This window comes from Stegodyphus dumicola, chromosome 2, assembly GCF_044657685.1.
Source record: "Stegodyphus dumicola isolate Sdum_Otavi_A_Nest chromosome 2, ASM4465768v1".
NCBI lineage: Eukaryota > Metazoa > Arthropoda > Arachnida > Araneae > Eresidae > Stegodyphus > Stegodyphus dumicola.
Window position 1 is genome coordinate 220,006,461 of NC_140769.1, and position 26,126 is coordinate 220,032,586.

General features: G+C 32.5%; 1 protein-coding gene across 5 annotated transcripts in view; it reads left to right on the forward strand.

Annotated features, from left to right (window-relative positions):
* Reps (RALBP1 associated Eps domain containing) overlaps window positions 1-26,126 on the forward strand; it is a 116,755-nt gene that overhangs the window by 4,924 nt on the left and 85,705 nt on the right. For all 5 annotated transcript variants that reach the window (XM_085811789.1, XM_085811791.1, XM_085811790.1 and 2 more), the window contains exons 2-7: window positions 6,666-6,730; window positions 8,497-8,551; window positions 12,317-12,486; window positions 13,790-13,922; window positions 24,642-24,824; window positions 24,978-25,041. In XM_085811789.1, the coding sequence (XP_085667915.1) occupies window positions 8,539-8,551; window positions 12,317-12,486; window positions 13,790-13,922; window positions 24,642-24,824; window positions 24,978-25,041 (563 nt within the window). In that variant the 5' untranslated portion in view covers window positions 6,666-6,730; window positions 8,497-8,538. The remainder of the gene's footprint in view (window positions 1-6,665; window positions 6,731-8,496; window positions 8,552-12,316; window positions 12,487-13,789; window positions 13,923-24,641; window positions 24,825-24,977; window positions 25,042-26,126) is intronic.

Sequence of the window (26,126 nt, forward strand, 5' to 3'; positions counted from 1 at the left end):
AATTCACTATTCAGGTAAAGAAGTATACCATTAAGCAAGTTTCAGCAACCTTTTTTTGGCTGAGGGTCAAAATCGATCAAAATGTGTGAATTAAGAAGACATTTCAGATGAGTGGTATTTTCATTTTAAAACTCTTTTTTGGTTAATAATAAGATCAATTTTATTGAAAATAATTACAATTCATTTTAAATTTTAAACATTAAAATTATAATTATTATAAAAGCAAACATAACTGAATGAACTTATTTTTGTCTCCAATATCAATGGCTTCTGTGATGTTGGGTTTGTGACATCGATTGGTCAGGTTTGTCTTAGTTCGCCATAAGATGAATACAAACATCTGAATTTTCAGTATTTAAGCTGCTCCTGTTCTTACTTAAAATAAATTTCATGTATGAAAATAATTGCTCATATTTATTAAATTGGACAACTACGCCGAAATGGCAAAGCCAGTTTTTTAGAATTATATGGATTACTAGTCAGCATTTCCTATCTTGTCACTTTCTCCTTGAAATTATTTATTTATTAATTTTTTTTATTTTTAAAAATAAAAATGCATGTTCATTACTGCGACTTTGTAATCAAGCAAAAATGTTAATGTTATTATTTATTTTCAATTATTTTGTACATATTTTCAAGTGTTCATTTCATATTTATATTTTATATAAAACTAAACTCAGCGGCACAATAGCCCTAGTGAGCCACGGCCTGCAGTGCCCCAAAAATTTGCTTTTTTGACCTTGAGTCCCGGAGTGCATTAGCAAGTGGTCAGCTTGCCGCAGGACTCCCCCCCCCATACACACACACACACACCCGGTGTTTAGTCCCCAAGCAAACTGGGTACTCATTTTATCGACCCACTCAAGGGATGAAAGACTTAGTCAACCTTGCCCAGGCTGGGGATTGAACCCTGGACCTGTGGTGCAGCTGCGCAACACGCTAGCCACTTTGCCACCGGGTGGTCATTTATATTTTATATATTATACCTTATTTTTCGAACTTAAGTAGGTCTCTTGAAATCATAAAATGAGTCACAGGCTGCCAAGGCCTGCTGTAGATTAGTGACAGCACACTTTTTGACCTTGACATGCCAAAATTAAAAAACAAAAACCTACTTTAACTCTTTTGGTGTCATCCATTTGCTAGGCATGCTCTCCAGTGTACCCGAGAAGTACACCGAATGTTGACAATGATAAGGCCTTGCAGGAGATAAGTACCGTATATACCCGCGTATAAGTCGACCCCCCCCCTCACTTTGACATAAAAAATTCGTAGAAAATAAGAACCCCCACTTCCGAAATCGATCGAGAAACTTCGGAAAAAAATTTTTAAGTACTACATTTAGTATTCAAAATCATCTGAGAAAAAAAGTAAATATACGATAAAAAATACCTTGGTAAATAAACAAAATCAAAATCCTTCAACGTCCGATTCATGGTCAGATTCGCCAAACATTTCATAGAACTCTTCTGTCATCATCATCTCGTGCGTAAAATCTATCTGCATTTTCCCTTTTTAAAAGGTAAAAGAAATATTCAAAACTGTTCAGTTACTGTGTGGGCTATTTTTTAATTTTTGACGTGTACACCTGTTAACAAAAGTATTTCATGAATAAACAATAACTATTATAAAGACTTATACGTACGTAAAAACTATCTGCATTTCTCTTTTCTTGGCGTGTTGGCGAAACTTTTTTATTGCTCGATATTGATCGGTTGTTCGGGGGCCGAAAATTCTTTGGTTTAATCGAAACTTACTCTATTTAAAGTATGAAATTCTGTGATTAGTTCGTCACATAATTTAAGTCATGAAATTACTTCAAGTAAGTGACTTATTTGATAAGTCATCCAATTTGAGTGCGGGAAGAAAACAACTGCATTATATAAAGAAATTTTTGAACTTTCAATTCTTTTCATTTTTTTATGGCCCCACGTATAAGTCGACCCCCACTTTGAAGTCTTTTTTTTTTTTTTTTTTTTTTTTTTTTTTTTTTTTGTTTTTGTTGTTGTTGTTGTTGTTTTTGTCCAAAATATCTCGACTTATACGCGGGTATATACGGTATTTTTGTTTTATGCAAATTTTATCTCCATTGACAGCTTTGGGATTGCATTATGTGTGTCACCCAAAATGGCTTCGCATGTCATAGGTTCACCATCACTGCCATAGACCCATTCAGTATAAATGTTGTTGATGTGATTCATAAGTTATTTCCAGATTTCTCGGAATAAAGCTTTTCTCTGTTGATGTTGTTAGCTGATTTGTGGTCTGTCTGTTAGGTTGAATGAATAATGTTGAGAGTGTCATGTAATGCTAAGTTTGTCAAGCTTTGTTATAGTATTAAGTTAAAAAAGGTATGATCTATTCCAGCAAAATTATGCATGATTCAAAAAATGATTGTTTTAAAAAATTATTTGCTGTTTGTGAATATCTCTATTGATGTGAATTAATTTTTTTGAAAATATCTATGCAATTTGCTTAAAATTTAATACAGACAAAAGGCGTTAATTCAGACACCCATAATCCGGACCTCAAAGCTACAAACTTTCTGCGCATGCGTCGCTTTTACGCGTGCGCATAAGACCTTTGCGGCTGCGAATTTGCGTGTGCGCACGCGCATAATACGTTTACGCATGCGCGTTTAATGTATAATGGACGGTATAAGCTAAGCTGAAATTATCTAATTCAGTTAATGTTGCAGATTGCGTTGTTCCATAATCTTCGAATTGGATCCGGCTTATTGTTTTTTGTTAGAGCAATTTTATAAAAGTAAGCTTGAACTTTCGATTATGTCAAATAGAATTTCCGATATATATTTACTAATATGTAAAGGATCTACAAAGCGAAAGTATGTTTCAAAGTCCATTAAACAAAAAGTGGAATTGCTGCAAAAAATGGATAAAGGCATATCCTTTGTTTCTTAAATATTCCGAAATCTGTTTATCAATTTCACGCTGCTCTGCAGGGGGGGGGGGGGCGACATCGCTGCGCGCAATGAACTGGAAGTTGATCTGTCAGCACTATCCTTATCTTCAGGAAAGATGTTTTTATTTTATTCAGCTTATAATTCCTTACTAAATGTAGTATTTCATCTCGATGTATCCCGTCTTTGATATGATTTAAATCAAATTCCTCATCATTATAAATATCACGAATACACATCAAATAGTTTTCTGGTTGCAATTTTCTAATTTCAGTATGCGTAATGTATGCTTTACGCATGCGCGCATTGAAAGAAACGTTTAATAAAGTAAACAAATATTGCCATCTTACCAGATTTAAACTGATGATCTATAATCTGGATTAACGACTTTTGACTGTATGTATGTTTAAAGTATCCCAATTCAGAAATTAACTTTTGCTGATTGCATTTACTTTCCTATATGTATTATTATTGTTATTTAAGTGTTCTGTCTTAAGGCAGTACATGAAGGGAGGGATGTCTTCGTGGAGGACTTTCCAAGAAAAACTAGCTCATATTAAAATATGTTTCACATAGGAAAAAAAAAAAAAATGCCCATGCAGCTAGCCCGTTTTGGGGATTCGAACCTCGGACCAAACTACTTATTTTAATCACATCTTCATCTCTCTTCGTTGGATTAATTCATGGATTTATCAATTCAGTAAATTAGTAAACGATACAGAGGGAGTGCCATAAAGGGGAGAAAACTGATACTGGCTTCTTTCATTTTCTATTCCAAGAGATCTATCTCATCATGTCATAGCATGTTTATCATATTAGTGTAATTGCTTCTTCTGAAAGACAGTCATCTACTTTTGTGGAAGCTTTGATCTTAAAACATCTTCTGAATTGTATTAGTTTGGCCAACCAATACTAAAAAACAATGGTTCAATTGAATGTTCAATTCAGAGATATCCAACTCTGTTATTAGGCAGTTTTTGCTGAATGGGAGTGCATTACTTTCCTACATAGAAAATGTAGACATTTGAGAACTGTCCATTAATGAAAGTACAGTCAAAAGTCGTTAATTCGGACACCCATAATCCGGAATGATCTATAATCCGGACCTCAAAGTTAAAAACTTTTTGCGCATGCGCCGCGTTGACACATGCGCATAGACGTTTACGCGTGCACGTAAGACCTTTACAACTGTACGTGTGCGCAAGCGCAGAATACGTTTTCACATGCGCGCTTTATGTATAACGGGCAGTATAAGCTCAAATTATCAATTTCAGTTAATGTTGATGATTGCGTTGTTCCTTAACAGTACAAAGTCTTTAATCCAGACGCGGAATAATTTGGAATGATCTATAAACCGGACCTCAAAGCTAAAAACTTTCTGCACATGCGCATAATATGTTTACGCATGCGTGTTTAATGTATAACGGAAGGTATAAGCTAGGCTAAAATTATCTAATTATCTATTTCAGTTAATGCTGCAGTTTGCGTTGTTCCTTAATCTTCTAATTGTATCCGGCTTATTATTTTTTGCAGACTGTAAGAGCAATTTTATAAAAGTAAACTTGAACTTTCGATTATGTCAAATAGAATTTCCGATGCTGGAGCTCCCAAAGGATCTACAAAATGAAAGTATGTTTCGATGTCCATCAAACAAAAAGTGGAATTGCTGCAAAAAATGGATAAAGACATGAAGATGGTGATAGAGAGGTTAGTGAAAACGAAAAAATTTCGATTGAGAAGTTAGTCGGTATTCTCGGCACAGCAATTACGGGACTTGAACAGCAGAACTTTGTAACTGAACAAGAAATTATGTCTGTTTATAGAATCAAGGAGAAAGTATTATCACATAAAACGAAGCAACTTAAACAACTTACATTGAAAGAAATGTTTAATAAAGTAAACAAGTAAATATTAAGCTTTTTTTTTTTTTTTTATACCCTTTAGATCATAATTGTTCTTTATTTCATAAATTACGGTTTCATATTTTTAATTTTAGAATTTCTGCATGCCATCTTACGAGATTTAAACTGATGATCTATAATCCGGAAAAATCAATAATCGTGAATCGCCGAAGGAGTCCGGATTAACGACTTTTGACTGTATAACTATATGTCAGTCAAGTTAATTATATTGACTTGTTCATAGGAAGCTTTTATGGTCTTCCAAATTTTCTACAGATAGAAGTGCATGGGATACCAGAATTTCATCATTGGTTATACAGGTTTGGATCCCATTCCACTAACTGTGTCCCTCTACCCCAATTTTGATACAAAGCACCACAGCAGATTGATGATCTTTCTTAAAATTCTCCCCCCCCTTCTCTCTTCCATCAGAAACCTGAGGACTTTTGGTTTACCTGTAGGTAAACGTTTACAGTTAGGTGCACTCTCTCTTTGAGGGGGATTCTTTTTTTACCTCAATATCAGTGCCAGGAAGATACAATTTCAGTATGGCTGCTACACAGAACCAAAATAAGAAGTCAAAGAATTTGACAAACTTTGTCCATGCACACATTGATCTATTTTTCACTTTAAAAAAAAGTCAGATAATTGCACAAATTCGGCATTGCGCACTGCCTTGACTTTGTTCATGTACACATCAATCTATTTTCAATTTTAAAGAAATCAGGAGAATGATGATATCATATAAGGTTAAAACAAAGTTATGGTAACATTAGGTGATGGCAGTAGATGCTAAAACCAAGGTAAAACTATCATGGTAACCAGAAATGGGGTTTCATTGCCAAAACTGAACAAAATTTGTCGCCAATTGAAGGGGCACCCAGTTCTATGCTGGAGCCAGCCTGTATTTTAAGTTCTTCCAAGCTGCACAGGCACTAAACGCTTAAAACAGCCATGTCTTCTTCAGAATTCAAACCTAGCCCATTGATATTGCAGCTAGCATACCTATCAGAGTACTTCAGAAAGATACTCAATTTATAAATCTTTACCTAAATGCAACCTCTTTTTAATTTCCAAATTCTCATCATGGGATTTAAAAAAAGGTAGGGTTTAAGTAGCGATATATATTTTGAGTATCCTTGTATATATTTAAGTCTTATTTATATAATGGCGCTTGAACATGTGATATAAATGTTCAAACATCATGTAAGGTATGTTGATTGTTTCTTACAGAGCTCTGATTTTAATGGTTGTTTAATATTTTCATGATGTGTAAAACTATCCCCCCGGACTAAAAAAAGCACAGTGTGTGCCAATGTTAGTATTTGTAAAAGTAATAATTTCGAAACTGTTACACAAGTCCTTCTTAGGAAAAAAACTGTTTTCATTTTTTTTTTTTATTTATTTATTTTTTTTTTTTTTTTAATCTATCATTGATTTTTTTTTTTTTTTCGTGTCTGTGTGTGTGTGTGTGTTTTTATTACGTATTTAATCATTGTTTTCTTGTGTAATAATATTTACCATATAAGAAAATTATTCTGTATGTGAAAAATATGGAGTTTGAAATTTATGTGTAAGAATTTATATATTCCTTTGAGTTAGTGTGTTTAATCATGGCTGGTATAAATCTATTGTACGATAGATTGAATCTGTTGTACTGGCTGTCGAAATTGCTTGCAATTAAAATAGCATTATTACATGTAATTTCTCTTTTCCCTAAGTAACTCAGAACTGATTATAAAAGGGGCTAGCATTTCTTTTATTATATATATTTTTCGTTTTTATTGAATATAATTTTGTGTAAAATGCATTTTATCAAATTTTGTGTGGTTTTCATTTTTTAGATGAATCTAGGCATATGAAGCCCAATGAAATTTTACATTGATTAGTTTTCATTTGTGTGTAAAAGGTAAGGTAAAAATTCTGATTTTAAAACCTTTTATAAATTTGTAGGTATTTTTTTGTTAAATTGATAAAGATTTTTGTAACTATGTTTATTTGAAACATGGGAAAATCAGCATTACATATATAATAGTATATTAACTGCAAGTAAATTTTTTAAAAATTTGGATAGAATATTTAATATAAGGCAAGCAGTATGCATTTTCCATTTATCTATGTATAAAATATAAATATGAACCTAACTTTTAAAAACTGTAGTTTACCAGTGGCTGAAACTTGTGTTGTTTGCTATGAGTTCTGTTCTGTCACTGAACAGGTAGACTTCATGTGCTTTTCATGGTTTTCTCTGTATATGAAGTGAATACAAGTTATACCTATGTAATTCTTATATGATGTATACAATGCAATATACACATATAATTATTAACTACTTGTATAATAATATAAATAAACTACTTGTAATAATTCAGCAGTATTCTACTTATTCTACTTGTAATTATTCTACTTGTAATAATTGTTTCAGCAGATTCCATAACTTAAGGAATTATTCTGTCTTAGATCCTGTAATTTTCAAACCATTTTATTTTAATAATGCGTTGACATTGAGGAAAGCACAGTTTTCAGCTTTAATCAAGGCCTGACTGATGCCTTTTCAAAATGATAGACAACACAGGGGGAATGGAATATTTGTCTAAAATAAAGCTTTTCTCTCTAGTAGAATTTTTTTTAATCCATCCCCCTTCCCTTTTTAGACTAAAATTTCATACACACAAAAGCTAACTAAACTAAATTAATAAACTAAATATAAAAATAATATAATATAATAATATAAAACTAAATTAATGTAAAGAATGGAGATTTCGTTTCCATTCTAAGAAATATGGATAAGATCTGTAAATTTATAATTAAAAAAAAAAAAAAAAAAAAGAGGTGGTTTTTGAAATTATAATTCGAAAGCTATTAGAGCGTTCTAATCATTTCCTTCTTTTCTTGGGTCAGTTGTTTGAACATTGCGCAGCTCTCAAATGATATACAAAAGTGCATATCTCAAAGAACTTAGTTCTGAAAACTTTATTGACTTTAATATAACCATGAGGTGAAACTTTGGATTATAATAGAAAGGCCTGGGATTTTTTAAAAATGGTGATATGAATGAATGTTTTACTTCTTAGATTTCAAGTATTCTTGAATTAAGTGCACTAATACAAATTAGACAAAAATAAAAGAGTGATTTAGAATGTATTTTATAATAATTAAATGTGTCACTTTTTTGAATGCCTTGCAAAGTTAAGTTGTCAATAGCCTCCTTACTTTTTAATTGTTTATATAATCTTAGTAAACTGACACCCTTCAAATCCAAACTGTTATTTTTGTAGGTTAATATACTGATTTTTATGTGCATAAAGTATTTTTTCCCTCCTGGAATTTAATATCTAGTTTTAAAAAGTCTGCATTTTCCCATAATTATGTCAGATTCTGCACTAGTGATATAATAGTTGAACACAATTTGAATTGTTGAATTTCAAATGTTGAATTAAATTTGACAGCAAATTTTAATAATTAAAAGTGAACAGCAAAAAATGTGAATTGTAAAAATATTATTAATGATTAGTATAGGTAATGTTCATTATTAATATTTTCAGTTAAAATATCTTAAAAACATTCTTATGATTTTTTGTTGTTGTTTTGTCTGAACTTTTCTTTAAAAAAAAATCATTATTTATTTGATAATAACTTTTTAAGATATTTATTTTGCTTATTGCTTTATTGCAGAATTTTATTCAATGCTGCTTGGCTTTTTGTTGTACAGAAAGAATGGCTGATATTTGTGAGTATTTATGCAGTTATACATTAGTGTGTTAATTAATTGCAATTAAAGTTTTTTTAACAGCCAGAATTAAGTAAAGTAGTCCAATAAGCATGATAGACAGATCAGAAGATAATTTGAATTATGATGCCATGCTTTAGCAAAACTGCTTGCTTTTAAAGTAGTTTTGAATCTTCCATAAGCGGGGTAAGTTGGTGCCAAACTCTTTTCATTTGTGATGTCAAACTTTACATCGCCATTTCATTTCGCATTTGCCAATTGCAAAAAGAAACAGCGATGTAAAATCTAACATCGCCAAATGAAAATGGCGCTGAATACAATACAAGCATAAATTACTACAAACTAAAACATAAATTTAAATTGAACTACCAAAAATTCAAGTCACAAACATGAGACTAAAAATTAGAAAAATAAGTTTTTTACTTGAATCCTTATTAACCAACCATCTTTGCAGAACATTTTGGACACACCACATCAGTTTCAATTGAAGGAATTAAACTAACTTCTGAAATAAATTGTTGAACACTTTTCTCGAACTCCAAAATTGTCAATTAAGTAAATATATTCAAATTCACTAACAGTAGATGCATCATAAACTCACTAAAATATGCAAGTTACTATCGCTGTGGAATTCAACATATTGAACCACTTTCACTTAACACCCTAAACATTCCACATCTCTCCATTGCCCCATGCAAAAAATAAATAAATAAATAAAAAATAATTAACTAACCCAAAAAACATTAACTAAATAAAATTAAATGAAAACATTCTAAAATTTTAAACTATATGTCATCTGAAATCCAACATTTTCCGCTAACAACAACTTAACCTCCTGCAAATATTAAACAGTAAAACTTTTAAAAACAAACACAATATTTCAAAATTAAATTTTTTTTTAAAAATCCGACTACAGTAAACTCGCACTCATTACAGTCACGGAAATAAAGCTTTATGTTTGCCACAAGAAAACATACAGCCATTCACAACCAAATTGAAATCACACCAAATAAAAAAAACTCTTGCCACGTTTCGCACTTATCCCACTTATGGCAGATTAACCAAAAAATTAGAATTACAGATTATGTATAATATATATACATATATCCAGTGAGTAATTAAAGTTTGTAGAAAATATGTTGAAACAAAGTTGTTGCTTTTTTTCTGTTGTTTTTAATTATCTCAATGCCCAGGCTTAAAGCCTGCATTGCAGCCTCGTGAATGATCATGCATAGAATGAAAATGAGGAGAATGAGTCTGTTATTGGTTAAAATGTCTGGTTACCAGTATTAAAATGATTGAACCCAGCTCCATCCCAGTTCTGATTGAAAAGTCTGTAGCAGAGAAAATCTAAAAGTCTTGCACCCTTTTGTGTTTTCCACTAGTCTTTTATTATGTTCTGCTTAATAAATTTTAATCCAATGATTTGACAAACAGCTATGTTGACCAGATTACAATCCCAGAGACTATCATTTCTTCATTTATATATTTAATGTGCTGTATCCTGTAAGAAAACATTAACTGAACATTCATTTGTAATCTATTAAGAAAGAATCTGCTGTAGTGCAAATAGATTCAAGTGATAAGGATTACCACTCTAGTTATCTGAATGTCGGTTGCTGCATATTGTGAAAGACTGTAATTGGGCTAATTCTCTAAATGCTGAGAGTTCTGATGACAAATTTTATAATTATGTATTTTTTTAACAATAAGAGATTAAATTTACCAATTTGCTGTATCTATCCTAGCTGTTGGTGTATCTTATTAGTGGCATGAATATTATTGATAATGCCTGTTTGATTTATTGCTATATCTTAGTAGAATATTGTGCATGCCAGCATAATATTTTAAATCTTAGATTTAAGGTATAATAGAATGTTGAGTGCAAGCTGACGTAAAGTCAGTGTGTAATGTTTTGCATATTAGAGTGCTACAAGCTGGCTTAAGCATGTCTTGGTATGCTTAAGCCAGCTTGTAACGTTGACATTGGTAACTAACATTGACAGCAGTGACAGAAAAAAAGTATGTATAGTATAAAAAATATAGTAGTAGAGTAGTAAAAATATAGTTATTAAATGTAGTACCTCTTGTATTAATACGAGCATCTGTTATAACTATCTCCTAAATCCATTTCAGATCTTAAAGGAGGTAGATGTTTCTCCTGGAATGCATATCGCAAAAATGGTTTCGGTTAGAGGGAGCCTCACAAACTTAATTAACTTAGATGGGCTTTTAGTAAATGAGCTCTATCAATGTTATCATAGGCTGCCTTGAAGTTGACTAACAAATTATGGGTTCCACTCTTTCTTTGAGGTAGCAGAATTTTGTTTTCGGTGGTTTGTTTATTAATGTTGTTTTCATTTTCAAAGATTTTTTTGTTTATATGAAAGAAAAATTCTTATAAGTTGATTTACTTTGATCATATTTTGATGTAACTCGTCACACTACCTTTGAATTTCAGTATATGTTATGTTTATTAAATTTAAAAACCTATGCATTTAAACTATATTGACTTGCTGTGTTTTTGTTGCGGTGATGGTACCATACATTAATGGAATTCGTGATTTCCTTTCATCTGGTATTAAACTAGAGGCCAATATTTAACCAGTTGGCAGTCCTAACGATGTATACAACTTCATTGAAAATAAGACTATTATATTAAATCCATAATAAATGCAGAAAACAAAACAAAAAATTCTTAAATAAGAAAAGTACCAAATAGAGTTTGCTAGCTTAATTTCAAATACTGTGCCATAAAAACTACTGGTTTTTTTTAACCCTTAAATGCATGTATTTGTCATTTGGCAATATAGTCATGTAGATCAAATCAAAACACAAATTTTAGCTTACTGCATGCTGTAACCAATTGGATACTTACTGTTTACTTATATAGTTTTGAAAGTTTCTGTGTGGTGACAGCATTAACGGTATAACGGTCATTATTGTGAGTTGATGTGTAGGGTGTGGACATTTATGAATTTTTGATTTTGTGTTTGTTGTTATTTTGATGTATTCAAAGTTTTAAAATTGTTTGAACAAATTTATAAGGTATGTATTATTACATAAAATTGTTATTACACATTTGCCTATCATACCCCCCCCCAAATTGTAATAAAAAGTTAGTTTAGATTATTTTAGTATTTTTCTGATTTTATTTGATATCAGTTCTAATGTATTTTTGACTTTAAAAATAAAAATAAAAATTCATGCTTTTAAGGGTTAACATTCTCAACATATTCTTCTTTTCGTGTAATTAATCTCGCATGAATTCATTTAAGCAGAAATTTGGATGGAGGACAGTGCCATGCTCACATTTATTTAACCATTTTGTACTGCCTCATACTTTTCAATAGCTTTTGTATGACATCTATCAGGATCAGTGAAGTTGTAAATTATACCTGACTTCCAAGTGTTCATATCTGGCAACTGTTAATTAATCCACTTTAAATGCCTTCCAACAATCAAAACAAATTATACTTTCTTCTGCCTCATTTTCTTGCATCACTATAATCAAAGTTTTTGCTGAATGATTTGGGACAGCCACTAAGAAATACTTTTTTGATTCATGATACTCATGATTTTTTCAGGCTGCTACATTTGCCACTTTGGCATACTATTACAACAGCCCATTGTTAAATTAGAAAGTGCCAGAATTTTTATTAAAATGTTAGTTATAAGAATTTTCAGTCTGATGTTTATCATTTGATGCTTAGTAATAATTTTGACATAGCTTGTTATAATTTTTTTTAAATTCTTTTTTCGTAGCTTGTTCCAGTATTCTGGAAACGAGAAACCCAGGGGCTGCACCACATATTTTAGCTACTATACCTCCACCTCCAACAAAAAGTCATAGAGTTATTATTGGGCCTGCAGTTAAGCAAAATAGTTTAGTTGGAGAAAATGAAATATCACCTAGTCATCAGCCTGTTTCACAGGTAGGTCTTCCAGTAGCATTCCAATGGTTTCTTATTTTCAGATATGTGGATTTCCTTCAAATGTTATATCTATAAACATAATAAATATCTCAAACAAAATATTTGCTGGTAGTCTGAATTTTTGAATTATAACATACCTTGCCTTTTCACACAAAGCTTTTAGAAATAAATTATTATAAATTTGAATGTCTTATGTATAGAATAAAATTAGTTTCTTCTAAAATTGTACTTGCTTATTAATAAGTAGAGTCTGGTCTTTAAAATGCTGCACATGCAGGGAAGTAATACTGAGAGCTTTCATGCATTGTGTAAAATTCAAATCCTTTCAAATGTATTTTTTTCTCTCAAATCTTAAAACATGGTTTAAGTGTTCTTTTCATGACAATAGATAAGTTCTAGTATTGGAGCATAGTCAGAATTAGTCATGTGAATGCAAAGTGTTGTTATTAATAAAAGTTTTACCTTGAATAGGCTTGTTGTTCTCTTAGCAGGTATTTATATCAAGCTTATGTTGTTAAAAATATACAAAAAACTAAATACAGCTGTTAAGATTTAATATTTTACCTGTTGTTGCCAGGGTACTGCAGCTTATAATTTACTGGCACATAACTTTGTATATAATTCACTTTGTTGCTGCAGAATGTTAACAGTTTTATTGTTCTGTTGGGGGGCGAACATAAAAACGTGAGAATCTGAAATTTTGAGGATGATTATCTTAATATCAGTGTTGGTGCAGTGATGTATTGTTGGTAAAATAATTCTGCTCTATAATACTAGAATGGGGTTTGAAAGTGAAAAGTCTAGAGTATAAATCTAAGAATATGAAATTTTAGAGTTGATTCTTCTTCTACACGACTATTGTGAATTTTGCTAAAAACAGTAATTTCTATAAATTTTGAACCAGTACATGCTTTTATGAAAATTATTTCTATTTTGAAATACAGAATCCTGTAATACATCTATTTGGTTTAAAGGACACAACACAGTGATTGCCATTCTTAATCTTTGAAGTTAAAAAAATTCTTAATAAAAATTATAAATATTAAGAAATGATTGTAGAAATTGTAGTGTTTCAGTAAATAGCATACTACTAAACAAGTAACAAATAGGCAGGTCTTTTCTGTATGCAATAATTTCAAAACAGTCATGAAATCATTAAAATATGTTAACTCATAAACAGCATTCATTGCTAATATGTCACAAGAAAAGGAGGAACTTTTTCCAAATGGTTAAATAAGTTACATAAATTTGTTCAAAATTTATCTGTTATATGTACTTTATTTTTTATTCTCATTTCATGTAGCCAACATCCCTCATTCTGGGTCCTTCAGCGAAAAATGCTGATTCACCAAGTTCTTCTCCTGTAGATGTCGGTGTATCTCCACGAAATTCTCTTTCTATGTCTACAGACAAGAATTGGTCATTTTTCCAAAAAGGTAATTTTTGAAAATGTTTGTTGAAATACATATTAATTTGTGAACAGAATTACAGATTAATCTATGCAAATCTGTAAACATTTAAAAAATTTGCATTTAGTGAATCAATAAATAAACTTGTGTCGTAACACACTTCAGAAGTGCATAAAATTTTTAGGGATAAAGAATTTTATTATGTATATTTTTTAGGTATTAGATAAAATTATTTCTTGGAATTCTGAATATGACTCCAGTTTTGAATAAACTCTGTCACAAGTTTGCTTGTTATTAAAGGATTTTATTTCTAACTTAGACAAACATTGGATTATGTGACTTTCTTGTAGGATCGTATATCATACTTCGTATCTCTTTTCTCATAATCCTAATCTCTGACAAAATTTCTTTAAAATAAAATACATAATATCTATGATTCAGTGATATAACTATATATGAGTCCCTGAAATTCAAATTTTTTAAATGTGTACTTTATCATCCTGCTTAATTAAAAATTGTATTGTTCTTCTTGATTTTTTAAAAAAAATTATTTTATCAATGGTTGGCCCTCAGCAAACTTCAGCTTGGCCACTAAGTGGTGGTCATGTTATTCAAGAGGCACCTAATAGGTGGACCACCTTTGCCTCCTATGAAGGGATGGACAGTTACAACCATACCTTCTCTGGGATTCGAACCTGTGCCCTTTGGTGTTGCAGTCTGCTCCCCTAACCACTATACAGTCTGGGCAGCATCTTGATGTAAATAAAAAAAAAAATTATTATGTTTTATGAAATTTGTACTAAATGTGGCCTGTTAGTGTTGTGTGTTCTAAATAAAAAGAAATTTTAAGACAGAAAGAATAATTGTAAATTTTAATTTAAATTTTTTGCTGTTAGAGGAAAGGAGACCTGGTATTTTATATGAAATAATTGAAGAAAGTATTGTGCATGCCGAGTGGCAGCTAGCTTTTAAACATGGCTGAGCAAATTTATTAACAATATATTTTGTTAAAGCAAAATTTTGAAGCACATCCTGCTCTTAATAATAATGAATATCTCAAGATACCCCAATAATCTTTTTTAGTATAGGTCTATTTACTATCAGAAATAAGCATTGGCACTGTATATATCTGAAAATATTCATAAATCGGCAAATCCATCATTAGTAATAATTAACAAATTTGATTGACTTTACCTCTGGCTGCAAAACAGACTTTAAAAGCCAGATCCAGTTGAGGAGCCATTGCTCATGTAAATAATCACCAAAACATTCATTTTAGTATCTTCTGTTCAGTAGGTCGTAACAGATTTTAAATATTATATATCCTTCATTAAAAAGAACTAAATAGTTTCTGAGCATCTGATGTGTTGAAAATGTATAAATTGTAAGGTTCTACATGACTGTAAATGCCAACTCCTCCAGCTGTAAAGACAGACAATTTATCATCTCATCATATATTCTAAGTAGAGCAACCATAAACTCAGATGAAGGCTAAAGTAAACTTTTTTTTTTAATATGTCAGCCATATTGTTATATAAAATTTAGAACAATAATAATAATAAAAACTCTGCTGCTGGCAAGAAAACACAGAACAGAAGTTCCAGTCAGATTAAAATATTAAATACAGAGTAACATGCATGTGAATAAACTTTGGCTTGGCCTTAAATATTTTATAAGGAATTGCAGCTAAGGAAACTAAAGTCAGTAAAGAACTTAAGGCAGTTGTAACAGAGTAATCAGCCAATGATAGTTGACAAAGGCTTTCTCTCCAGGTCAAGAAATCTGCTTATACAGTGTTTGTCCACAAAATAACAAGCCTCATTTTTTCTCTTACAATTTATTGATCGTACACATACATTTTTGCCAGCGCCCATGCTGTATATGCTTTTCGAAAGTCATCTGCTGAGATGCCCTTTAGAGCAGCGGTGACCAACCTTGGGCTGGCCAGCCCGATAAGGTACTATGAACAAAAAATATTTTTTAAATAACCATATTTCTTAATTGTTAAAATACGGTAAGCATTTATAGTCATAAGAGACATCTTGCAAGACGTTATAAAATACGGGGGTAAGTTGAAAAATAAGTTTTCCCTGTCGACTGTGGTCAGAGTTGTGTATGAAAGTCAAAAAATAGAATGAGACATTAAAGATATGACGTACCTTTATTTTATTATTCTCGTACGAGTACGTTGAGACATTTGTCATATCGCTTGATAAGCTTCAAAAAGTCCTCCAAGAAAAATTCATGCTTTGCATATGGAAGAAGCGTTGAACGGGCGGAAGGCGACACAGCAGGAAAACGCGCAAGTCACCGATACACCATTGGGTAGAGGTCGCTGCAAATCAAGCAGATGGCGCTGTTGCAGTGTCTGCGCGAAGCGGAGACCAGTCTCTCATTTGAGCCTCGGTAGGTATGGAGAGAAGGTGCATTTTGAATTCGTGGTCAAAGGAGGAAGTGAGAGCGGTTATCCGCTATGAATGGGCACGTGGAGTATCAGGAACAGAAATTCATAACCGCTTCGTGGAAGTCTATGGGCCAGGTGTGATGTAGAAGCAAATGGTGTGGAGATGGTGTCGCACATTCAGTGATGGACGTCGGCAAGTGGAGGACATACCGAGAGCTGGACGGACGCGCACAGCCACTACAGATGCAAATGTCAGGAAGGTGGATGACATGATTAGAGCGAACCGGCGTATCACCATCGATGAAGTAGCCAAAGAACTTGGAATCTCACATGAGCGAGCTCAAAACATTATCCACGACATTCTTCGATACAGAAAAGTGTCAGCACAATGGGTGCCCCGACAATTGACCTCGACACACAAGGAACAACGCATGGGGGTCAGCCTGGAACATCTCCTGCATTACCATGAAGATGGCAATGACTTTCTGTTTCGGATTGTGACGGGGGATGAAACGTGGGTCCACCATTTCACGTCAGAACCGAAGGCCGCATCTATGGAGTGGAAACATCCGTCATCACCTGTCCGAAAGAAGTTCAAGACAATTCCCTCTGCAGGTAAAGTGTTCCTCACAGTTTTCTGGGACGTCCAAGGAGTTTTGTTGCTGGACTTTTTGGAGATTTGAACCATCAATGCTACGCGCTACTGTGACACCCTGTCGAAATTTAAAAAGGCGATTCGGAAAAAGCGGCGTGGCCTTCTCACATCTGGCGTTCTGCTGTTGGATGACAATGCCAGACCACATTCGGCGACGGCAATGCAAAACCATATTGCAACTCTTGGTTGAGGGCGCCTACACCATCCGCCGTACAGTCCTGATCTCGCACCAAGCGACTTCCATCTGTTTCCGGCTTTGAAGAAAAATCTCGGGGAAAGGCGCTTTGGAAGCAATACTGAAGTGAAACAAGCCGTTCAGTGCTTCTTCCATATGCAAAGCCCTGATTTTTTCCTGGAAGGCTTTTTGAAGCTTATCAAGCGATATGACAAATGTCTCAATGTACTTGGTACCTATGTGGAAAAATAAAGGTATGTCATATCTTTAATGTCTCATTCTATTTTTTGACTTTCATACACAACTCTGACCACTTTTCAACTTACCCTCGTACTTAATTGCTGACTGATGAACTTGATAGTGAATATGGAATCTTATTGCTTCATTCCGGTGTTAGATGGCTCAGCAGGGGGAAAGTACTTCAAAGGTTTATAGAACTTCTTTTGTCAATAAAGCAGTTTATGGAATCCGGAAACGAAAGTTACAAAGAATTAGGTGATAATAATTGGTTATCTGATCTGTATTTTCTCACGAATATAACAGCTAAACTGAACAAAGATCTCCAGGGAAGAGAAAAAATCCTTTTTCAATTGACTGCGATTGTAACTGCTGTTCAAATAAAGTTAAATTCATGTATAAATCGGATTAAAGAAAAAAATTTCACCCATTTTCAGAATTTATCAAGCCATATTAATAACCACAAGGCAATTGAAACAGAGAAATACTCAGAAAATCTAAATGCACTGAAATATAATTTTTAACTCCGCTTCTCTGATTTCCATAAAGTTCAACTAATATTATTATTCATCTCAAACCCATTTGCCGAAATTTATATTTCAGATGTATTACATAAGATTAGAAATATGTTTAACAAAAATGTTGATGTTTTGAAAATGTGCTTGTGAGAGGCCAAATGTTGGGCACCACTGCTTTAGAAGAACCGTCGTGGTTGCTTTGATGTTCTCCACGGTGCCCAGATGATGTCATTTAACACCCATTTCAATTGAGGGAATTGAAGTCCGCTGGGGCTAGTTTCGGACTGTAGAGTGGGTGGGAAACTGTTGCTACGCCGATCCGGGTCAGGTAAGATGTCACAATAAAAGCGTTGTGAGAGGGCGCATTGTCATGATGAAATTTCCATGTCCTTTGAAGCTCCTCTCGGACTCTGGTCACTCTGCTCTAACGTTTTCTTTATCGTAAGTATGACAAGGTCACTAGACAGTGGTTTATACTGCAGTACTTCCTGACTCATCGAGACCACAAAGGTGTTTAACCTCGGTACCGCTGGAAAGCTTAAGGTTCCTCCTACTCCTTTTCACTCGCAACACTGCTTGGTGCTGTACTGTCACTTCACAGTCAAATGGAGCTCGTTAGTTCTTGGACAAACCCTGTACATTGTCTTTCTTCATCTGCATACTAACTGGTAAAATCCTAGTACTATTTTTAAAGTAATTATAATAACAGCTTTTCAAACGTTTTGTAAATTTTGAAATGTATGTGGAATTTTCTTTCCTTATGAAGAAAGTGGTTTTGATCATTGTTGATAGTTTTATTCAAATTGTATGCCAATCTAAGTTTGTTTTTATTGTGATTGAAAAGTCTCCAGCCAGATTCAGTTCTTAATTCCCAGTCAGTGGAAAAGGCTCTTTTTCTAAAACATCATCATCAGTTTTCAAAGCATTTTCAAGTAATTCTAGTGTTAAATAGGAATCTGAATTTATGCTTTCTTTAGTAACATGCACTTTTGAAGATAATATGCTAGTTTATTAATGAATAATAATTTTAATCAGCTTATAACTTCAGTATGTGATAGATGGTCGTTCAACGTACCAAACCGTCAGATCTAACTAAAAATACTTTCTTTTGCATTCTGTGTTAATTTAGTTTGAAATATAATTTAACATCATATGGTAATTTAAAATCATGGTATAGGCTGGAAAGAATAATTATTCCTTTTTGGAATGACAGAGTACCTTACATTTTCCCTGAATTCTTAATTTTCTAATAATTTTTCTTTCATTTGATTCAAAACTTGTTTTTTATAACAGTCATTTAATCCAAATGCTTCTTGTAGTACTTTTATCTGAGGAATGATCTGATCTGTTGCTATTTGTAATATTGAAAAAAAATATCCATTATTTCAAGTTTGGATGATTTTTCATTGCATAGGAGATTAATTATAACTTTTTTAGTAGTTCTAGAAAATAACTGTTTCGCTGGAACTGTGTTTTTGCCCATTGTTTTCCCTACCATTGGATAAATCAGTTTTTATATGTGATATAATCTAATTTCTGTTTAAAACATCCTTAATAATATCAGCATTTAAACTAGTTTCATCTTCTAGAGCAATTACTTTACCTCAAAACTAATTTCTCAAGTAGTTCACTTATCTGCAAATTCTTTTTTTTTTTTTTTTTTTTTTTTTTTTTTTTTTTTTTTTGTTTGTTTGTTTGTTTTTTGGTTTGTTTTTTGTTGTGTGTGTGTATGCGTGTGTGTGTGAGGATTTGGAAACTGAAAATTGTTAATTTAAATCTGTACCAGAGTCTTCTAACATGGTACTTTGTTTCAAATAAGGGAATCGAGCACTGCCATTTATATGAGTTTTATTTCAAAATCACTTAAATTTAGTTTGTTATTATCATCATCGTCATCATTTTAGTATTTGGCTTCAGAATAAGTTTTCTTCACACTTAATTCATCTGGTCTTTTAAAAATGTTCTGTATAATTTTTCATATCTCTTGATTCTGATTTGGTGTTATTTCTTCCAAATCTGATCTGAGCATGGTAAATTTACTTTTGGCACAATACTTAATTTTAATAGTTTCCATTGCATTTCCAAGCAAATTTCCTTTCCCTTTCAAGCAAGAGGTGTTTCGTATCTTCTTTATAATCTTTAGACAAAAATTGTTCTCTGCAAACTCACATTCTTCTCATTGATTAAATCCTGTCTTCAACATTAATGTATTCATTTTTGGGGGGGGGGAAGCATTAAATAAAATCTTACATTCCTTTCTTGTTTTTATAAATGTTATTCAGTGCATGCACCAACATTGCAAGAAGACATACTGCATAAATGGTACTTTACATGCAGCACAAAATTTGAAAGGAAAACTAACTATATATTTTTAAAAAAATATAGAAAAAATAATCCTAGAAAACAAATATACATGATTAAAATTAATCTGAGGTATCCACCCTAAATAAATACTTTGCAACAGATGGAAGGGCAATTTAAAATGCATGATACCAGAACTAATGCAACAGAGTATTTATTATTAGATTGCTACATGTTAACTCTGCTTCTGAGGTTCACTTCGACAGAGATTCAGACAAAGTAACGGAACTAGCCCTTATTCTTAACCCTGAATCTGATTGTCATAACCTTTTATTATATATTGTTACGAAATGTACAGGCACGGTAAGATGGCTTCCCCGCAAAGTAGTTTTAGGGTTGCCATATTTGGCGATAAATTGCCTGTTCGGCTACAAAATTGGCGATATACCATGGATGGATGGAGAACCTTCTGGAACGAATTCTTACCGGTTTAGCCCAGAATGTTCTCGAACACAAGCCAAAAGCTATATAAACCCTGCTGGTCCGCAGTCAGAGTGTACCTCGTCTAGAGTGCAAGATAGTTAGTGTCTCGAGTTAGTAAGTCCATGCGGAGTGGATCGAGTTTACAGCCGGGCAGCGAGTGCACCGAAGGCGTCTCTTGGTGTATCGTGGTTAATGCCTCGTCGAGAGAGTGTGTTGAGCTCCGGGAATGACTGAACCGAAGAGTCGGGAGCTGTGCTCTGTGTGTCGTCGAGTGCATCGCAAGTTGTAACGTGGACTTCTGAGAACAACCGAGCAGAGTCGGGAGCTGTACTCTGGTGCTTTGCAGTGAAGCTGTCTCCACCGTTATAGCCTGAAAGTGTGAAGGCTGTTTCGCTGATTGTGTCAGCATGTGTACAGTAGTTCTTCAACGACTGTTAAACGGGATTTTTGAGCTGTCCTTATTAATATTTGCTAAATAAAGTATATGTTTCAATATTCCATCAAGTGCTGTCGTCGTTATTCACTCGAAATTCACACGAACTCTGTACGAACGTGAAGGAAGAAAATAATGTAACGACTGATGTCGGAAGGTAACGTAATAATATCAACAAATTAATAGCATAGTGAGCAAAATAATTTGTCTCATTACTGAGAAATCAGTTGTAATATCGTTAATGAGGGGGGGAATCATTGAAAACAGTTCAAAATCAATAGTTTGATGTGTGCTTATTGATTGCATTTATATTCATATTTTATTAGAAATAAACTGAAGTAGTTTTTTATACAGAATTATTGGTGGAAAATTCATATATAATCTCTGATGCACTTTTTAATTTTTCCGGTTATCAACAATGAAATGTTTTGAAATTAAAATTTTTATATTCAGGTGTGGATGTATTTTTATAAGTTTATTTGAAAAGGGAATTGTGGCGTAAAATTTTTATTTGAGGTAAGTACAAGAGAGGTATATCGTCATTGTCAGACCAATATCCTCTATGTGCAAAATGTGTAACTATGAGTTATTGAATAAAAATGTTCTCCTGTAAAATTTTATAAAGCAGATTTTTGAAAACTAATTGAAAGTTGTAGGTGTTATACATTATTTTTATTTGATTTTTGGTGTTCAAATGTAATAATTTATTTATTATTGCTATGGGTACAAATTAGAATAATTTGTAGCAGATTATTAATTGCCAGTTATTGGCACATGGCAGGTATTATATAAAAAAAAGAAAGAACTTATCTAATTTACATTAGTATTTTATTATTGTTGAACAAAAAAAAAAAAAACATTTATTAATCAGACTGCTACTCTAAAGAATCATAAAAGGAATGGTAGTCATGGCCAATAAAGGGTTTAAGTTACTGTAACTGACTGAACTGAGATCTAGTTATTTCCAATGTATCGTCATACAGTGTTGAAGGTTCAGGATATTCTTGAGGAAGACGCCTTTGTTGAGGAAGTATTATATAATTATGTGGATGGTGAAGTTTGAAGCACCTTCCACTATTAGATCTATATAAAAGTCTCTGATATCATATTCAGTGGGATAACACCTTTTTTTAACCAGGTCAGATAGACTAAAAATTGGTGGTTAGATGCTTGTAAATGAACCACTCTGATATCATACGGTTGTTTGGGTCGAGCCTGGCGCATTCTCGTTATATAATTTTGTGCATAAATAGTGGGCTTGATATAATGTTCTTCAATGGAGTGCACACCAATGACCTCCATTATTGTGTGTCCCTTTTGTAGTATAATTTGTTCCACTTCTACTTTAAAAAAAAAAAAAAAGCAAAATCACTCAATGCACTGTTCAAAACCTTATTTCTATTTTGATAGTCACACCCATCACTAATTATGGTAATGCTTTTATAAGAACTGCATGTAGTTTTAAGGTAATGATACATCTTGTAAATCTGTTGGATGTAAGCCTTCCATCTGGTTTGTGCCAAAATTAAGAATGAGAGTTATAAAATGTAAATTTATGACACTGCAGTTTCTGTTTATAATACAGTGCTCCTGCAAGTAAGTTTGGTGCTAAAAAGAATACTTTGCATGTCAACAGATATCACCACATGATCGGGTGTATCCTTCAAATTTTCTCTAGCTTTGTTCTTAGCGCTACATGCTTCATCTTTTTGTTTGACATGTGTTTCATACTCATTTTGCAAAGCATTTTTTTAACTGAAAACTGGAGTACACATTGCATTGATCCTTTCTCATTTTGTGAATTGAAATATTATCTTCGTTAAGAACATTTAAAAAGGCATTTCTCAACATTTGTTTTCTATTTTGTTCAACGCACCATGTTTTCTAAATTGCATGCATGTGCAAGTGTGATCGAAAAGTTGACTCAACATAAATGCACTTTGATGATGCTCGTCAACAGTGACTTTTGGCACTTTTGGAAGTAAATTCAACCATTCAGACACAGTTGCTTGTGCATTTCTATTTGTGATGATACATGAAGATGTACGTTTAAAGTAAGGGTTTCATAATCATCTGTCGTACCTGCTGTTGTTGGACTATCCTTAACCCAACATAAGAATGAATCATGTCCGAGATCACGTGTGTTTTAAAAAAAAACAATCTGCACACTTTTATTTTGGTATTTTGAAAATCGGACTTTGGCACAAATATATCAAAACCAGTTTGTTTCCTGGAAGTAATACGATTATCACGTTCGTGTTGCTTATGTAAATTTCTCTTAGAAACTGATCCTGGTACAAAAGCTTTTTTCACCCCATGACTTCATATTCTAAAAAGTGAAATGCAACGCAGCTCTTTCTTCTTCTGAGATCAACCCGCACACGAAACTATTTTGCAATTTTTGCAGTGTGATTACAACAAATTTTCACATACTTGACTTCTTTAGGTACACTTTATTTTGCCGTCTTATAGCCCATGTATTGTTTACCCAGTAAACGGCAATATTTTTTTCTAAATTGATGGTGGAGGCTTGAGAGATGCTTGGCATGATATCGTTGCTCGCAAACAATACCGGTACTGATAACTGATTGTTTGATGAATTGTCATCATCATCATTACTGTAAATAATGTAGCTCCTCTTCTTTGAGGTTGTAGAAAATGGTGAGCTACTGTCTGTTTCAGGGAATGGACTAACTAACTGAAATGTTCTCAACACGAACGCCAGAAGATGTGGACGGTTGACTGCTCTCAATGTAATTTTTAAAAAAATCTTGAATCAGAGAAACTGATTCTCTTGGTATTTCTTGGCATAATACATGCTGATTTTCCTCTTCTGAACACTTATTGTCACTGACTATTAAAACTAAATGAACTATTTTCTTTCCTCTATACATTTTAGGGTTCAAAAATAAATGTATGCTTTATACTTTATAACCTGACAAAGTGTACGTTACAAGCTTATACAACTAATCAACTGAAGGCTTGACAGCAATGAACTGAATCTGCCATGCTCGGCAGAATGCCAAGACGATCCTATTCATGCTGTAGGTAAAACAGCTATGGTGGGGGATAATAATTGTTGTCAAAACAACACTTACTGAAGTGTTTTGACTAACCAACATAGCAGATGTTTTACTAACTATTACAGTTGATTTTGGTCGAATAAAATATGCTATGTGCACATTTGTTATGTAACAGTTATTTGAAAATATTCTGGATCGTGCACATAGCATATTTTTTTAACAACCACAGTTCAGTGTATAATGCAGTTGATTAGTTGAGTCGCATAGCAGTCATTTTATAAGAAACTTTGCTTAGTAAACTGGTCAACATCTCCAAATAGTGAACATCAGATATTGGTTTGACAGCGATGATATATCCCTGTGGTAATATAAAGCTATATAAACGCAGGGGTATATTTACCATTGTCTGTTATATGAAACTAAAGGTAACAAATTTTTTAGTCAGTGTCCCTAAAATGTAAAATCATCTATAAATGTATTTTTAAATTGCTTGTATTAAATTTCATTCTGTCTTCAGATGGCAATCCTGGCTGGACAAATTTTGAGGAGCATCATCATCTTCTAGGTAATGATGATGAAAACAGTGAACGCCATTCTAGTGATGATGATTTTGATATCTGGTCAATAACTGAAGAGCAGAGGGAATATTATATAAATCAATTCAAATCCATGCAGCCAGATCTCAAAAAGAAAATATCAGGTTGAAATTAATTTTAGCTTCAGCTTTGAATAAAAATTTTTCATGAATTATCAATTAAGAATATGATAAATATTTCCATTCTTAATTTTTCAAGACATTTAAATAATTTTTCCTTTGTTAAGTTGCCGTAAACTCAAGCATATTTTCTTTTAGGGGCAACTGCCAAAGAATTTTTTGAAAAATCAAAATTGCCACTAGTTGAATTGTCAAAAATATGGTAAGTTTTTAAAATGATTCTAAAATAAATAAGTATGCTTGATATATTATTTTCCTGTAAGTTAGAACAGAGAAAACTTTTCAATAAAATGGATTTTTTGTAATTATTTCTAACGTTTTGATAATTTAATAGAGTTTAATATCAATTAGTGTTATATAGTAAATTAAACGTACTTTGGAATGTTGAAAAGTGTAGTTCTAAGAAAGTCAACAAAGATATTAAATTTTTTAATTAAAAAGATGATCATTAATTATTTAACAAGTTTTTAACAAATATGAGTTCACTTTCATTTGGGGAAGATAAAGGCATTTGTTGAATACCCAGTGTTTATTATAATATTGTGTAATTTCGTTTCCACACTGTTACAGGGTTCGTAGCGGTCCTTACAAGTGCTTATAAGTCCTTATATTTGAAAATAAAATATAAAATCCCTTATAGGTGCTTACTTTTTCTCTAAAACACTTACTGTTTGTTTTTAGTGTTTTTTTTTTTTTTTTTTTTTTTTTTTTTTTTTTTTTTTTTTTAAGAAATAGCTTTTGCCCCTTTCTCTGCATTAACATTATGTGCGTGTCATTCTATTGGTCAAAGAATTTCGAGAGCGGTAGAAAATTCCGGTACATTCCATATTTTTTTGCTCCCACCCGATACTACACACGTTTGAATTTCTATCAAGATTTTAATAATTTACATTCTCGTTCCGCATGGTGAGTTCATATTCACATTTATTATGATCGGTATGTTCATATTACGAACATATTACGATGTATGAATATTTATATTAATATATTTGCAGTAACTGCTAAAGTATAGATAAACTTCAAAAGTGGTTTTTTTTTTTTTTTTTTTGTCAATGCATTATACAGTACGGAAGTTAAGGGTTCTCCCCTTTCTCTGCAAAATCTTGACTATTGAAACCGTTACAGTTCGCAGCAAAGCAAGCAAGGACTTTTGGGGGGGGTCCCTTTCCCATCTGCATTGAATGGGACTAAAAGTTCTGTGGTCTACCAACCCAAGCGAAAAATGATTGTATTCCGGAAATTTAATGCAGTTTTTTCAAAATTAGAATGACAAGCACCCCTGATTGG